The sequence below is a fragment of the Bombina bombina genome, chromosome 6, assembly GCF_027579735.1.
Source record: "Bombina bombina isolate aBomBom1 chromosome 6, aBomBom1.pri, whole genome shotgun sequence".
NCBI classification, from domain to species: Eukaryota; Metazoa; Chordata; class Amphibia; order Anura; family Bombinatoridae; genus Bombina; species Bombina bombina.
Window position 1 is genome coordinate 71,783,035 of NC_069504.1, and position 16,655 is coordinate 71,799,689.

The following is a 16,655-nucleotide window of genomic DNA, read 5'->3' on the forward strand; positions in this document are numbered from 1 at the left end:
TTGTTCTACATAAAGATGGTCTAGGCTATAAGAAGATTGCCAAGACCCTGAAACTGAGCTGCAGCACGTTGGGCAAGACCATACAGCGGTTTTACAGGACAGGTTCCACTCAGAACAGGCCTCGCCATGGTCGACCAAAGAAGTTGAGTGCACGTGATCAGCGTCATATCCAGGGGTTGTCTTTGGGAAATAGACGTATGAGTGCTGCCAGCATGGCTGCAGAGTTTGAATGGGTGGAGGGTCAGCCTGTCAGTGCTCAGACCATACACTGCACACTGCATCAAATTGGTCTGCATGACTGTCGTCTTAGAAGGAAGCCTCTTCTAAAGACGATGCACAAGAAAGCCTGCAAACAGTTTGCTGAAGACAAGCAGACTAAGGACATGGATTACTGGAAGATAAACTTATTTGGTTCAGATGGTGTTAAGCGTGTGTGGCGGCAACCAGGTGAGGAGTACAAAGACAAGTGTGTCTGGCCTACAGTCAAGCATGGTGGTGGAAGTGTCATGGTCTGGGCCTGCATGAGTGTTGCCGGCACTGGGGAGCTACAGTTAATTGAGGGAACCATGAATGCCAACATGTACTGTGACATACTGAAGCATAGCATGATCCCCTCCCTTCAGGAGACTGGGCCGCAGGGCAGTATTCCAACATGATAACGACCACAAACACACCTCCAAGATGACCACTGCCTTGCTAAAGAAGCTGAGGGTAAAGGTGATGTACTGGCCAAGCATGTCTCCAGACCTAAACCCTATTGAGCATCTGTGGGGCATCCTCAAACGGAAGGTGGGGGAGCGCAAGGTCTCTAACATCCACCAGCTTTGTGATGTCGTCATGGAGGAGTGAAAGAGGAGTCCAGTGGCAACCTGTGAAGCTCTGGTGAACTCTATGCCCAAGAGGGTTAAGGCAGTACTTGAAAAAAATGGTGGCCACACAAAATATTGACACTTTGGGCCCAAGTTGGACATTTCCACTTAGGGGTGTACTCACTTTTGTTGCCAACGGTTTAGACATTAATGGCTGTGTGTTGAGTTATTTTGAGGGGGCAGCAAATTTACACTGTTATACAGGATATACACTCACTACTTTATATTGTAGCAAAGTGTAATTTCTTCAGTGTTGTCACATGAAAAGATATAATAAAATATTTACAAAAATGTGAGGGGTGTACTCACTTTTGTGAGATACTGTATGTATGTGTGTTTGTATGTGTATATATATATATATATATATATATATATATATATATATACATATATACAGTATATATAATATTAAAATTACTTACATAGAAAACTTTAACTTAAAGGGTCATTAAACTCAATATTTTTACTTCATGATTCAGGTAGAGAATACAATTTTAAACAACATTCCAATTTACTTCTATTATCTAATTTGCTTCATTCTTTAGATATCCTGTGTTAAAGAAATAGCAATGCACATGGGTGAGCCAATCACATGAGGCAAATATGTGCAGCCACTTTTATTATTTTATAATTTATTTTTTTAGATTTTTGAGGTTCTTGTGTAATTTTCTGCCCTATATTTCCATCCAAATTTAATTACCCAGCAATATGTGTCATTTCCATACAAATAATTAACATATTATTGTTTTTCATTTGAAAATACTTATTTGTTTAAAATCTGAGGCTAAATCATTTAAATGCAACCAGAAAAACATTAACAAAATTAATACATTTTAAAAATATATTCCAGCTACTAAATGTTTCCAAATTGCCTTTTGTACTAACACGAGTCTCTATTGCTATTTTCTCAGCACTAATTTTAAGCATTTGATTTGATTTTCAAGTATACATGGCTTTATGCTGTGCTAACATATTGCATGTAATTGTTCATAATGTGTTTGTATTACTATTTAATTTGGAGCATATTCAATTAACTTGATTATTCAACTGGTATAAGTGTAATAATGCATATTCAATAATAAGTTGATCAGTTGTAAATCAAATACTTATTTTGTTATACAATATGTGAAGGAATAACAATGATCATGGTTTTTAAGGGCTATGTAATTATCTTATTTGATCATTTCTTTGATGTTACCATTATCTTTTATTTTTTTTCACATTCACTCAGTTGATCAGCCATTGATGTAGTCCTTTTGAAATGACTCTCCTCCAAAACGCTACTCAAGTCAATTTTTTGTAGCAAAAAATAAAATAAAATGGATATTTGAAAATGTATAGATTTTATGATTAAATGAGAATTGTGGAACATTGGTGCATGCAAATTCTTTTTCTGTAATTTCTCTATCAATTTCAACAGAATTCACAATTGTAGCTAAATAAAATAAAGCAACATAATTTATTTTTCATCCTTCAATGGTGCTATTTTATAATGATATTAAACAGGCACACAATGGCACAAGCCATAGTACAGGGCTCCAAGAGGCCTAGAATATATCTATTTGTTATTTTCCAACTAATAAGAAACTTTTCACAATGGAACGTACATCGTTTCTAAATATGCTGGTTATAGAGTTGATCAGAATGCATTTTTTATATTAATATGCTTCCAATGGACATTACCAAAGACAATAATTATGTGCTTCACAGAAACTATGATCAATGTTTGTACTTTAATAATTTTGATTTAAATGAGTTGCCAATCAATCATTTATTTGTTTAATATTGCTTTGCTAATGTGTAGTTTAAATATTTCTTTAAATCCAAAGTAAAGACATCTATGTAAGTGATAAATATATGTTTAATTTACAACGATAATGTTGGCATTATAATGTTTAAGAATACATATAAAGGGCACCAATTGTTTGGGAAAAAAACTGGTCATTCTTGCTTGGTGTTTATTTATAAAGCATATTTTAATCAGGTTAAAGGCATTGCATTAGATGCTGGATTAAACATTTTATAGCTTTCTTATTTATAAAAAATATTTTTATATATATTTCTTTCATTTTGACATCATAAACTTATATGAAGTGCACACTTTATTTCTTCAACTAACAGATTAATTAACATGGTGCATTTAAGATGTTTCACTGAGATCAAAAGTTCCTTTAAAATATATTTTTGTGTTTGTTTTTTTTGGTGTTGCAAATTATGCAATGCACATTAAATATTTGTTAATGGACTGTAATAATTTGTTTTAAAGCATTTAAATTATAAGTAAAGAAAACACACACACACACAAAAATACAACTCAAGAGGCACAACCTCTGTCGTATGTAATGGTCTTTCCTAATTTGTAATACACAAATATAGCTTCACCTGTAATAAATTGCTTTATAACTGAACATTAAACAGGAATTGATCAAAGATATTGGTTCCTTTGATGAATGATTTTATATACATTTCTTAAAAGAATCAAAATATTAATTTAAATGAAAAATATTAAATAATATATAGTTTAAAAAAAATAAATGAATTAATATATGTAGATCAAAATGCATTTATACATGTTTTTTTACCTGTATATATATTTGTAGATCTTTTACAATTTAATTAATTGTTAATCCTGTGGCTGAAAAGAACACTTCCCCATTTTGTTTTTGTTTTTTGTTTTTTTGTTTTGTTTTTTCTTTCTTCTATGATCGGATTAGCAAGTCAACACTGTAAGTATTAAACCACTACAAAATTTAAGGAGTTGTTACTTTTATGTACTACTGAGAACAGTGTCGTCTTGTGGCCGTTCTCGTAGACTGTGTTGGTTTAACAAGCGTCCAACCCTTTTGTCTTGTTGTTTTTTTTGTCTTTCCTGCTCCCTGTCCCCTTGTCCCCACAGGCTGTGCGTTTGTTACATTTTCTACAAGGGCAATGGCACAGAATGCAATCAAAGCCATGCATCAGTCTCAGACCATGGAGGTACTGTATCATATGCCCTTTCTTTGTTTTCTTTGTGCAAATTATTTGGTAAAGCGAAAGCCATTCTCTCCTGTACAGACTGTTAACATGACAATTGCAGATACAAAGACCCCAGTCTTCTCTCTGCCATTCATTACATTACTAATTATTTATATTTCATTGAAAGTGATAGGACTGTCAGGGTTACACAGCACTGCATATTGTAGATTAATTCAGGTACAACGAATCCTGAAAGGGTTTGCACATTAATTTGAAATAGAACGCATTATGATAAAAAAGCTTTGCCAACCTCTTACAAACCAGGCCATGAAACCCTGTTTGCCCCACAGTAAATTTGTTTGATATAGACAGTTTTATAAGACAGCTAATCTCCATGTATAACTTAAGTTCAGTAATTTCTTGAGTAATTTCTCAATATGCTATTCACAGCAAGAAGAGAGCATTGTTGTGCATTGAGGCAGTTAAAACAACAGACATTAGTGAATATCTATGACACTAATAAAATATTCATCCTGCTCTTTTAGAAAAGCCATATAATACACAGCAAACAATTAGGTGATTCTTTATTAACCTCACAATGAATTAAGGAACCTTTGAGAAACCAAGTTAGTGGTTAATAATGTTACATTTTTATTAAAGAAGCCAAAATGTATCATATATAATTTATCATGGTTCAAAAGTTCAAATATATCATTAATGGGTCGTTCACAAACATTTAGAAAATCCCATTTATTGGTAAATTTTGTAGAAAAAAAATCATAAAATTAACTTTTATAAAGGATTGTGATTGACCATTAATTGTTTAGTGACAGGTTCAGGGTCAGATGACTTATGTTAAATATTGAGGTCTACTTTAAAAGGGATATTGACATGCTACGTTAGCCCTTTATATATATTTGTATTTGACACTCTAAAGAAACTTACTGGGACAAAAAAGTGCATTTCACATACAAGTGGAAACATTTGAGCAGTGCAAGTAGAGTAAAACATGGGAATACTAAAACAAACACATAACTTGAAACCTACACCTTCAATCATAGAGTAACACACAGTGGTGGCAAGATGACTGTGTGAAAACGATATTTTATTAAACCATAGTTAAACGTATAATTTTTATAGTCCAAGGCTAGTCACCCATAGTGAGAATGGAGTCTACAGGACTTGAATCCTTCGCCATCTTGAAACCTGATACCAATGTTCACTCATTTAAAAGAAAAAAACCTCCTTTAAAATAATAACCATAGCTATGGGTTTAAAAGGCAACACAAAATCACAAAAACACGTTTCTTCACAATAGGCATATATTTTAATCAGTTCAAGCACACCCACAGCAAACTAACATGATGAGCTCAACCTTTGAGACCATTTTCTTTAAATGTTGGCTAAAAAGCCGTAAATGTAGTTAATTTAAATGAATCCCTTCTCTTAGAAAGTAATACCTCTTTTCTTAACCCACAGTTTCCTTGTTGTTGATGACAACACACTCTTACTTTCTAAACACCTTAAACAATTAAAAGCCAGCTACTTTATAGGTTCTTAACCCCTTTGTAGATACGGATACCCAATTCAAACCAGATCTCCATATTCATATTATTCTCTCTCTTTTCTGTACCACCATTTCATTAGAATACAAGAAGAACAAATAAGCTCTGGAGTCTTTTTTCCTCTTTACCACAATCTGAGAATTTCCTGATAACGCTTCTTCATTTTCCTCTTCCTTCTAAGCACTATCTTTTTTTGGTGTTTTTCTTTATTTCTAATATCTGGTCACCATAGAGCATGGAAAAAATATTCCCTTTTCCAAATTTTTCATAATGTTGTGTGATAGGTGAATACTTTGCAGGCCAATAGAGCTTAAGCATCTATGCTGTAATGCTAACTCCTGCATTTATGGACACTCTCCAGCATCTTTGACTCAACCAAGCCTTTTTGACTCAACCAACCCTCAAACTCTTTCCATTGGAGCACCAAACAAGACCCTTACCCTTCATTTGTTGCAACCTAATCTTAGACCCCCCCCCCTCAACAACAGGATAAGAAACCTTCTTCAAAGGAAGCAACCAAGCTTTTAAACACAGTAACAAATCTCTTTGTGCAATTGTTAAGGTCTTCTCTGTCCTTTCATACCAGACAGATGTAGTCTCAGACTTCAGTATTCCTCATGTCACATGCACACATGAGCAGGTTCTTCTGCACAGTCTGCCTTCATCCCTGTCAATAGACTTCACGGTCCTTCTGAACAGGGAACTCCAAATGCCATTTCACCTGCCATGTATTTGAAGGTCTTGATGTCCCTGTATGAAAAAAATATATATACTTCACATGGACAGGCTATATTGATGTGTATAAATGAGAATATGGTGACAATCACCCTCCACTAACCTAAAGCCTCACTATCAATGCAATGAATGACCATATGCAAGCCTTGCACTGCACTTTGGCTGCAAGTGCTAGGCCTTCGGCCTTCCAGGTCCTTTCCTTTCCCAGTCCGAGTCAAGTGGAGAGTAGTTCCTTGCAAAAATATGCCTTAAGCGCATGTTGTCTACTGTTAAACATTTTTAGGGTTCTACAATGGTATAAGCAGCAATCTCAACAGAATTGGTCTGATGATTGCCCTATATGGTCATATAATAGCCAAGGAATATGAGCTCATTTTACTAGACTAGCTGTGGGCTGTGGTAAACACACGGTTCCCTCTTTGGCAGCAGTTTTAAAAGAATGCTTTTAACCATGTTTTATAGACATGTGAGCAGAAGATACAGTAGCATTCACACAATTTATATCATTGTTAGGGATGGGCGAATGTTTCTAAAAATTCGAAATTTAAAATGAATTTTTATACATTCGGTCGTTCGAAACGAATGTTTATATAACATTCTAACATTCTATTTTCGAATTTTCATTTTCGAATTTTTCAATCAAAATAATAATAGAATAATAGAATGTTTAGCTATGTATTAATTAAATTTCGAAATGTAATATTCGAATTTGAATGTGACATTCAAATTCGAAATAGTATTTCTAGTCTACAACTGTGTTTAATAAATGTAATATTCGAATTCGAATGCTACATTTGAATGTCACATTCGAATTTGAAATAGTATTTCTAGTCTAATACTGTGTTTTAAATGTAATATTCGAATTTGAATGTGACATTCGAATTCGAATGTCACATTCGAATTTGAAATAGTTTTTCTAGTCTAATACTGCGTTTTTTAAATGTAATTTTCAAATTTGAATGTGACATTCGAATTCGAATGTCACATTTGAATTTGAAATAGTTTTTCTAGTCTAATACTGGGTTTTTTAAATGTAATATTCGAATTTGAATGTGACATTCGAATTCGAATGTGACATTCAAATTCGAAATAGTATTTCTAGTTTACAACTGTGTTTAATAAATGTGATATTCGATTCGAATGTGATATTCGATTTGAATGTGACATTCAAATTCAAAATAGTATTTCTAGTCTAATACTGCAGAATAACAAAATTAATATGTTAGGTTGTATGTCCTTTTAAAAGCCTATTCCTCAAGTTAACAATAAACATAAGAAATTATTATCATTTATGATGATAGAAAGAGTGCATGTAACCATTTCCTTCCTCCCTAAAAACATTCTAAACAATTTATTCAGTTGAATATTTTAATTAATTGCGCACCGGGTAGTCATAATGATCCTTCACAGATGATTATATGCATGACGAATTTAATATCCTTCCATTTTTTTAACATATGACAATATCTTTTAAAGGAATTAAAAAAAAACAATCTTATATATATAAATGTCTACAAATAAAATACTGGATTGCTTCCACAATACCGCCCGTGTGTTAGCACAATTATCCTAAAAACTAAAAGAAAAGGCTCGTTTTGATACAGAGCACTGACTTGTAAAATTACACCTTGATCCTCGTGGTTGGGCAATTATATCTTTGAAACCCTACACAGAAAATTGGTTCCCACTTCATCAAAGTGATATTTAACCTGTCTAAGCTAAGCCGCCTTTTTTTTTTTTTTTTAACTACTTCAACAGCAAAAGGATAAGAAACACATTAGTTTAGAAAGATAGAAATCTAGACATTTTTAGAAAAGGTCACTCAGAGAGTAAAAATATGAATGAAGTGTATGGCAAGATAGTATTGCAAGAGGTATATAATGTAATATACCAGAAGTGTATAGTGCATTCATGGTCTGAAATAGTGGCAATCACTTAATGTTTGCAGGTTTATATGTACTGTCCAATATTAAAACTTTGCAACTTCCAAAATTCAACATCCAATGAACAGTGTAGAGCAATTTTAAAGGGACAGTAAAGTCTAAATTAGGCTTTCAAGATTCAGATAGAGCATGCAATTTTAAACAACTTTCCTATTTACTTCTGATATCAAATTTGCGTTGTTCTCTTGGTATCTTTTATTGAAGAGTAAAACTAGGTAGGCTCATAAGAGCTCAGTAGTGTGCATGTGTCTTTAGTACTCAGAAGTGTTTTGCACTTATTTGTAGCTTTATTATACAATGTTGCAAAACGCTTCTGCCATAGGGGCCGATTTATTAAGGGCCGAATGGCCCCTGATGTCACTGTTTCCACGCGAGCCTTCAGGCTCGCCGGAAACAGCAGTTATCAAGCAGTGGTCTTAAGACCGCTGCCTCTGAGGCTGTGGACATCAGTCCGCCCGATCCTATACGATTGATTGACACCCCATGCTAGTGGCCGATTGGCCGCGAATCTGCAGGGGGCGGTTTTACACAAGCAGTTCACCAGAACTGCTTGTGCAATGTTAAATGGCGCCACACATTGGTAAATCGGCCCCCTTGAGTACTAAAGGTACGTGCACACTCCTAAGCTCTTATGAGCCTACCTAGTTTTACTCTTCAATAAAAGATACCAAGAGAACAAAGCAAATTTGATAACAGAAGTAAATTGGAAAGTTGTTTAAAATTGTCTGCTCTATCTGAATCAAAACACTTTCATTTTCACTTTATTGTTCCTTTAATTACATATTATAGAATTACAGAAAATCCATCATCCCTATTCTAACACATGCCACTATATATAATGGAAGATTTCATCATCAACAGAATGCAGGATTTTTACTGTTTTAACCCCTGCAGGGAAAAGTAATTATATATAGTTATAATGTAGATCTGAACTGAATAAAACATACTTAAAGGGACAGTTAACATAAAAAATGGCAAAGCTTTTAAAGGGACATTAAACACTAAATAAATGCTAGGTAGAATGATGCATTCAAAGAAAAGATAAGTCTGAGAATAACATGTAAATGTATTATTATAAGTTTTATTAGTTGTTTAAAAAGTGACAAAATAAGTGTAAAGTTTTAATGTCTATAAAACAATGTTAGCTGCCATGTTGTAACTTAGCTTACTTTCCCTGCTGTGGCCAATTAGGGCCAATTAAAAATTGAACCCTAAAATGCCAGCCAATAGTTGTGTGGAATATAACAGTGTTCTGAAGTTCCATTTCTAACAGAAACTGCAATCCTCACAATTTCTGAATGGAATTACAGGAAAATGGGACAAAATAAATAATGAAAGTATATTGTAGAGTTTACATATATATATATATACAATTTATCATTTTATATTACCATCTCAAAGTGTTTAATGTCCCTTTAAAGAATGGCATTACAGTTGTTTTAGGCAATGTTAGAAAGATTTTGAAAATCAGAGGTTTTTACTCCCTTATCACTTTCTTCATTACTAGCTGTATATTCCCCCCCAAACCCCCCCCCTCCCTCCGCTTTTAAGCCAATCAGATGCTTTACCACAAGAACACAAGCAGAACGGAAGAAGATAGGGAGGAAAATACAACTAATACATTGTTTTTCAAAAGTTTTCTAGCATTCCCTACAATAATTATATTTTAAAAACAATCACATTTGCTGCCCCTTTCTAGAGGCGACCATATTGCAAAGCTATGCACTGCAGTCTTCTCTGAGGCAAATGGAAGCATTAGATTTCATATAAAAGACCATTACTTACATACAACAGGATTATAATTCACAAATAAATACTACCCATGCTTACCACACATTCTATGATCCAGTCATGGTCTTTCAGAATTTTGCACAAAAACGTCAGTATATAAGCTTTACTAATTGTTTGCTTTCAACATGCATGTTATACTCTGTTTTGTATATTGTAATTTTGTGTATATAACTCCTTGGTTGTGACATTGTGATGTTTTCTACAGTGTTTTGAAATCAAAACCTGTCTATTTTCTCACACATTACCTTTCTTTTTTTTTCTTTTTTGTTTGTTTGTTTGGAGTGCGGGTGCCACAAAGCATGTTGGGTACTAAAATCATCATTTCAGCATCATGTTGTGAGCCATTAATCTGTAGCTCTGTTAAGTGAGAGGTGAAAAGCACAATGCATGAAAAAAAATGTCATAACTTAACTGTTTTCCATTTTTCAGATGTAATGAGATTGGCATCGTATATATATATATCTTCTTTTACCAGAAACTATTTTGAACTCTGTTGTTCTATCATATCAACATTGAAATCTTTGATCTTAAAGTAGAACTATGAGGAAATTATGCTTAGTCAGAGAGTGAGATGTGGAAATGTTTGAAGACTTTCTCTCACAAAAGTTGGTGATGAATTCAACAGATTCTACTTAAAATATTAACCTATAAAATACTTATCAGGGGTTTGTGGATGAACCTGTTTAAGAGAGAGGGGAAGATATCAAAAAAACGATATGAGGTGCAAATGTTCCTACAAAACCACAACTATAAAAATATGGTCATGAAAATGTCCTTAAGCTGAGCATAAAATAGATTCTCTCCTAACTCCTAGCATGATACTCATATGCTATATCACTTGGAAATGATGCAGCATAACTGTTAAAAGCTGACAATAAAATATCACATGAACATGTCTGTGTAAAAAAGAATGATATTTTACCTTTAAATTTCTTCAACTCACTAGAGTAAGTGCTTTGTAATCCAGAGCTGATCTTTTTACTGTTTTCATCTGCATGGTTAAAAAAAATGGCGCTTCCATGATGTGATCATCATGACCCGATCCCATTATTGAAATCTCGCCATTGTGTGCACGATCGCAGGATTTCAATGTGTTTACATCGGAACGTTGTTCCGATATAGACAAATTAACCCGGTCATCAAAGGGTTAAGCTACTATCTTCCGTTAGTAAGTAATGGCCAACAAACATATAAATAAACTATGATTACAAATAACAGTTTGTTGAAGGCTTTCTATTGAGCAAGAAGGTAGGACAATTTAGAGAGAGAGCCGAACAATATTAAAAACATGTATGAGCAGAATGTTTAAATAAATACACAAATAATAAATATATGAATGAATAAAATAATAAATAAAAACAAATAAATAAAATATTAAATAAATAAATACTACTTGGTTCTAAATATTTCATAAACTAAAATGAGAAATAGACGTTCTCATTAATGTATTTTTCTAAGAATTTAATATTAATTTTGTTGCAGTCCAAATGTTAACGCTTCTTTTTGAAAATAAATAAATAAATTCTGAATTTCAAGTTCTAATTAAAATGGGAACAAATACATTAAAACTTGATAAGTTGCCTTTATTGCAGTTTATTACAGTTCCATTTTGTCCAGAATTTTTTGCCATAAATCCATTGGGGATCTGGAAGAACAGAGTCTGGCTAACAGGGAATTAATTAAATGTGTTTACTTGTGGCATTTTTGTAATGCAAGGCACTAATTAGTATTGATAATTGCAGCGACTAATACAGAACTTGTAACCCCTTGGAGTTCAGCCATATCCCATTAAGATTGCTTGTCGTCCAAAGCACGTCTGAAAACTATTTAGTCTGTCATTTATGGTGATGGCAGGTGCACCAAAGACACAGGGATATAATTTGCCTGATTTTTATCTCTGCTAATACAGTAGTGTCACATAGGTCAAACTCAAACTCTTTTCAAGCAAAAAGTCAAAATACAACACTCTACTCTTAATAACATAGGCTGATTTTGCCTACTTATCTTTAGACACTGTACATCATTCTTTTGTATCTTATTTAAAAAAAAAATGTATTACAAGGACAACAAATTAAGCAAGGATCCAACATTTTATAATTAACACAGATATCCCCTCCCTTAAAGCAAAGACCCCATTGCTTTCCAATATGTTGTGGGCTTTTGGTCCAAGTCTTGTGGTCTCTCTAGAGAAAGGATTGCTGAATTTGTATACAGCAGCCAAGAAACACAAATATACTCTTTTAGCATTGAAAGGAACATTTTGCATCTTTCTTCCTTTACATATTTACATGTTGTGACCTAAACCTGAAAATTATAAAGTTTTTATTTTGCAACATTTATTATGCCCCAAAATTAATACTTAAAGGGACATTAAACCCATTTAATGTCAAGGGAAACTAAGAAAGTTTGATAATAGAAATACATTGGAAAGTTTATAAAACTGTATGATCTGTCTGAATCACTAAAGAACATTTTTTTGTTTCATATCCTTTTAAAGGGACATTTTGCTACATTTTACAAACATTCATAGGTGCGGCTGAGGATGCACACGCAAGGAAAAGCCTTTCTACTGTTACAGAAAATATAGTACAACTTACAACAAGTTAGAAAGCTGAACCCCCAGAGATAAAATAAAAATCCATATATTGTCAGGTATAAAGTCTTGATTTAATTTCTGTACCACATAATACTTTTAGTAACAAACAAAGGCTATAACATTTCAAAAGATGCATATCAGCTTATGCCGCATTTATGCTGCCTCCAACAGAAGCACATTGCTGTGAGTCATTATGACAACAGGATTAAACCATCTAAGTTTTCTAATATTTCACATTCTTTTTTTTTTCTTTTGAGAGCCATAGAAATTAATTTTACAGGTTAAGCTAATATGCTATTCATTAGTGCCCTTGTAATTGAGTTTTTAGAAGATGTTTAGTACTCTATTACATGTTGGCTTTGAGCTCTACCAATATCCGTTTTGACATTACTATACATTCAAAGATTATTTGACATTTCTGCCCACGTAGATTCCATTCTATTTTATGAGTTTGAAAGGTATTTACCATAATTTACATTATTATTACTTACCTTTTCATGTAATTATCTATAATCAGTATTGTAGTATATGCAATAAATGTAAAAGTATCGTCTTACGTACTTATTGTGAGAGCGCTGACATTTTATCATTATCTTCTGTTTATCTTCTGCAATTACAATGTGGATTCCTATCATCATTTTTTTTATCTCAAAACAAGAAGTTTTTGTTTCACATTCACTTGGAGAGGTAGATTTCATCCCTTTTCAAAGCATTACTTCCTTTAATGTTCTATGTAATGATTGTAAAACCCATGGAACAATTGAATGGATTGTAGAAGAATTGGAAAATAGTGAGGAAAAAGTTCCCATTTTAAACAAATGTGCCATGATAGTTTTCTTCTTACTTGCTCAGGAATTCGCCAATACCTGTATGAGCAATGATTACGAAGATAAGAGACTGATTCCTAATTATATTAAATGGTGGATAATCAATTTTACTTCTTAACCCATGTTTGCTTTTGATGTTCTGATCTTTTATTGAATAAGGCACCCAACTGATATATAAAGATTTGCTGCTATCTCTCGGTCAAGTACTAAAGGAAGTAATTTGCGATCTTCTGATCTCTCAATGCCCATAGTCTTAACTGTCATGGGTATAAAGGTTTTGCACTTAAAATTACCATCTTATTGTGGTTTAAAATAATAAAGAATACATTTGTAGGACAAGTTAAGCTTCTACTTACTACTGGCTGAATATTTACACCGAAGAAGATGGTTTTCCATACCCACCTTAAAGGACTATTATAGACCAAAAAAATGGCATGCTCTTATTTGTAGAGCATGTAATTTTAAAACTAGCGACCCTGCACCTATATGTGTTATATTCCCACCAGTGCTCTGCAGCTCCTGTATTATGTGTTAATCCCTTAAACACATAGATGGGGTTAAACACATAAAAGTGCAGGGTTGATAGTCCTAAGATTAAATGCTTTAGGGAATTATTGCATATAATATTTTACTATAATGGCCCTTTAAAGTCCATGGAATATAAAAGCTCAAAAGACACGTTCCATAGGTCTTTGAATCTACATGATTCTTATATATTTTTTATGTCATGGTTGAGTCAGTTTGTTTTTGGCTTGGGTTAGCAGCCTATCAATGACCTTAATAGAAAAACCTTTATCTTTTAAAATTATTTTTTATTCAGTAATAATGAAATCATTATGAGAAACTCTGGTCTTAATGATTAAACTTTCTCTAAGTCCGTAGCTCAGACACTAGTTATTAATTTCTACAACTAATTTTGAGCTGGAGTATAAAATCCCTTGGGGTTATACTAATGTAATAAGTAAAACAAGTAAAACGTTTGTCTATCCATGTGGGTTTTCACCAAATGAAAAATATTGATTAGATCATCTTTTATCTATGATATCTATATAGTCACTATGGGAATCACACATCAAAGAATAATTATCATTTTATATGCTGTCCATTCACATTTGGAAACTCAACAAAATACAAATAAAGGCAAATGTGTTGCTGATTATCTGTACCAAAATTTTCCAATGATCTCATTAAAAGCTTGTAGGAAAATCATTCTGAGGCAGAGGGTTTATTTGTAAGTGCTTGGAGGCTGAAGTCTTAAGCAAACCAAGTGGCATTACTGACACTAGGCCCTGAACATGTGAGGTACTTGGCAGTTGCTAGTTGGCCTAACGCTAGAGGTGCCTCTGCCTATATCGTACATGTATTATGACATAAAGTGTATTTTTATTATCCTTATACTTTGCCATATACTTATATGTATATGTTGTTTCTACACCTTCTGAATATTTGCACACTTGCTCATTTAAAATACGCCCCTGATTATTTTTATTTTTTTTATATTTTCTGATTCTTGATTCTATGATTTTCTCTTTGGATTCCATTGTCACCAGGAAGATGTAATAAATGTATTCTTTTTTTCATAAATCAAAAGTGTCTTTACCGCCAGTGATCTGAAAGATAAAAAAAATTGAATCCATGACCAATAAAAATCTTTCTTTGAAGAGTCATCTCCTGATTAGAATCTTCATTTGCAAAATCTAAAAGTGGAATTTTGAGAAAAGCTTATATTCTAATAACCAGCCCAAGCCCAATTAAGTAATTTTCCAATGGAATTGGTTGTGATGTGTATTGAAGTGACTTCAACAAGGGTGAGTCTGGTAGACTACTTCTTCAAACAAGATGCATGGACATATTCACACAGGTAAATCAATGCAACGGACAGCCTCTTATTCCTCAATTCCGAAAAAATCATTGGAAGCAGTCAAGTTTCCTTTCTTCACAAAAATTGGAAGAGACACTTGTAGGTCTATGGGAATCAGTACTCAAACTTTAAAATGTAAAAAGTAATTATTTATAAACATTAGAATGACAATATAGATATTAAGTTAAACATGCATTATACTTTTACAATCATATAACCCTTACCCTATTTCACCTATCCTTAATGTCAACCTGCTGTACCCATTCAAATCTTGGGCTAACAGTACTGACAAACTTAGCATTTTCTCTTTTAGAGGCTGATATTTCTCATTTGCCATTAATCAACTAATTATCTCTTAGGTCAGTGATGATTAACTTGCTAACACATAGGGGCACAGATCAATATTTTAGAAGCCTAAAGGGCTGAATAAAACTTTATGACATAAAAATATCCTGTAGCATAGTGCCAGATTTAGGTAAGGTTGCAGGGCACCCTCTCTCTGACGTTCTTCACCTTAGAGGTCTTTTGCCACCCAAGGGTGTTTGATTTGTGTCAACTAGTGATGTAACTTGACCTCATTGAGCCCTGGGACAAAGTTTCAGGGGCTTGGAGTCCTCCCATCTCAACAGTGCTCTTTGTGAAACTGAGAAGATATACACTTACTCAGTCTTCCTGTACAAATATGGTAACATATTTTTCTGTAACACTGTGGCAGCCATCTTGGAAATCCTGCCACCAAATTGTAAAGGCAAATCCATATATTTTCCTATGTGCACGTGGGCAGACAGAATAGCCAAATATGATACTGCTGGAGCCTAGGTACTACTAGCCCCCCTTGTAGAAGCAATACTACTGATTGCAGGGTGAGGAGCAGGCCAATGCTCAATTGAGATCTCTGAGACTACTATAGTTACACCCCTGTTGGCCAACCTTTTTGCCAACCTACCTTTACGCCCGATAGCACACATTTTTATTTATGCTTTTTCCCAAGGGCTGCAAAAACTAGTGAGGGATGTATGTGCTTATAGGCCCACAATCAGCCATCCCTGCCTTATTCTTATTATTAACAACAATAATAATAATATATGTGCAGTCTATTGACTTCAATGACTGCTGTTACATGAACACTAGAATAATACTTTTGATCAATGTAATTATAGTATAGAACCATATATTATACTTTAAACACCTCTTGCAAAAACCATGCTAGAAAACCTAGGTTACAGAACGTGGTTTTTGGAGGTGTTGTATGCCTCTTTAACTTGTAGTGTTTTGTGGATGACAGTTAAATGCTGTCACTGTATAAAACTAAGCTATTGGCAAACATTCCTACATAGCAGATGTTACTAAGTCATTTATAATAATGTGAACTGACATTTCCCAACAATAAATATTAAATAACAATGCAACTAATTCATGGCACATTGTTGATATATATATACTAGGAAACACTCACTCATTCTCATTATTTTTAAGGAACATTTCTGAAAATAATAACATTTTATTTTCCATG

The 16,655-nt window shown here is 33.4% G+C and overlaps 1 protein-coding gene across 19 annotated transcripts in view; it reads left to right on the forward strand.

Annotated features, from left to right (window-relative positions):
• The window catches only part of CELF2 (CUGBP Elav-like family member 2), a 639,346-nt gene that overhangs the window by 535,941 nt on the left and 86,750 nt on the right, over nucleotides 1-16,655 (forward strand). For all 19 annotated transcript variants that reach the window (XM_053716441.1, XM_053716446.1, XM_053716442.1 and 16 more), the window contains one exon: nucleotides 3,766-3,845. In XM_053716441.1, coding sequence (XP_053572416.1) covers nucleotides 3,766-3,845 — 80 coding nt within the window. The remainder of the gene's footprint in view (nucleotides 1-3,765; nucleotides 3,846-16,655) is intronic.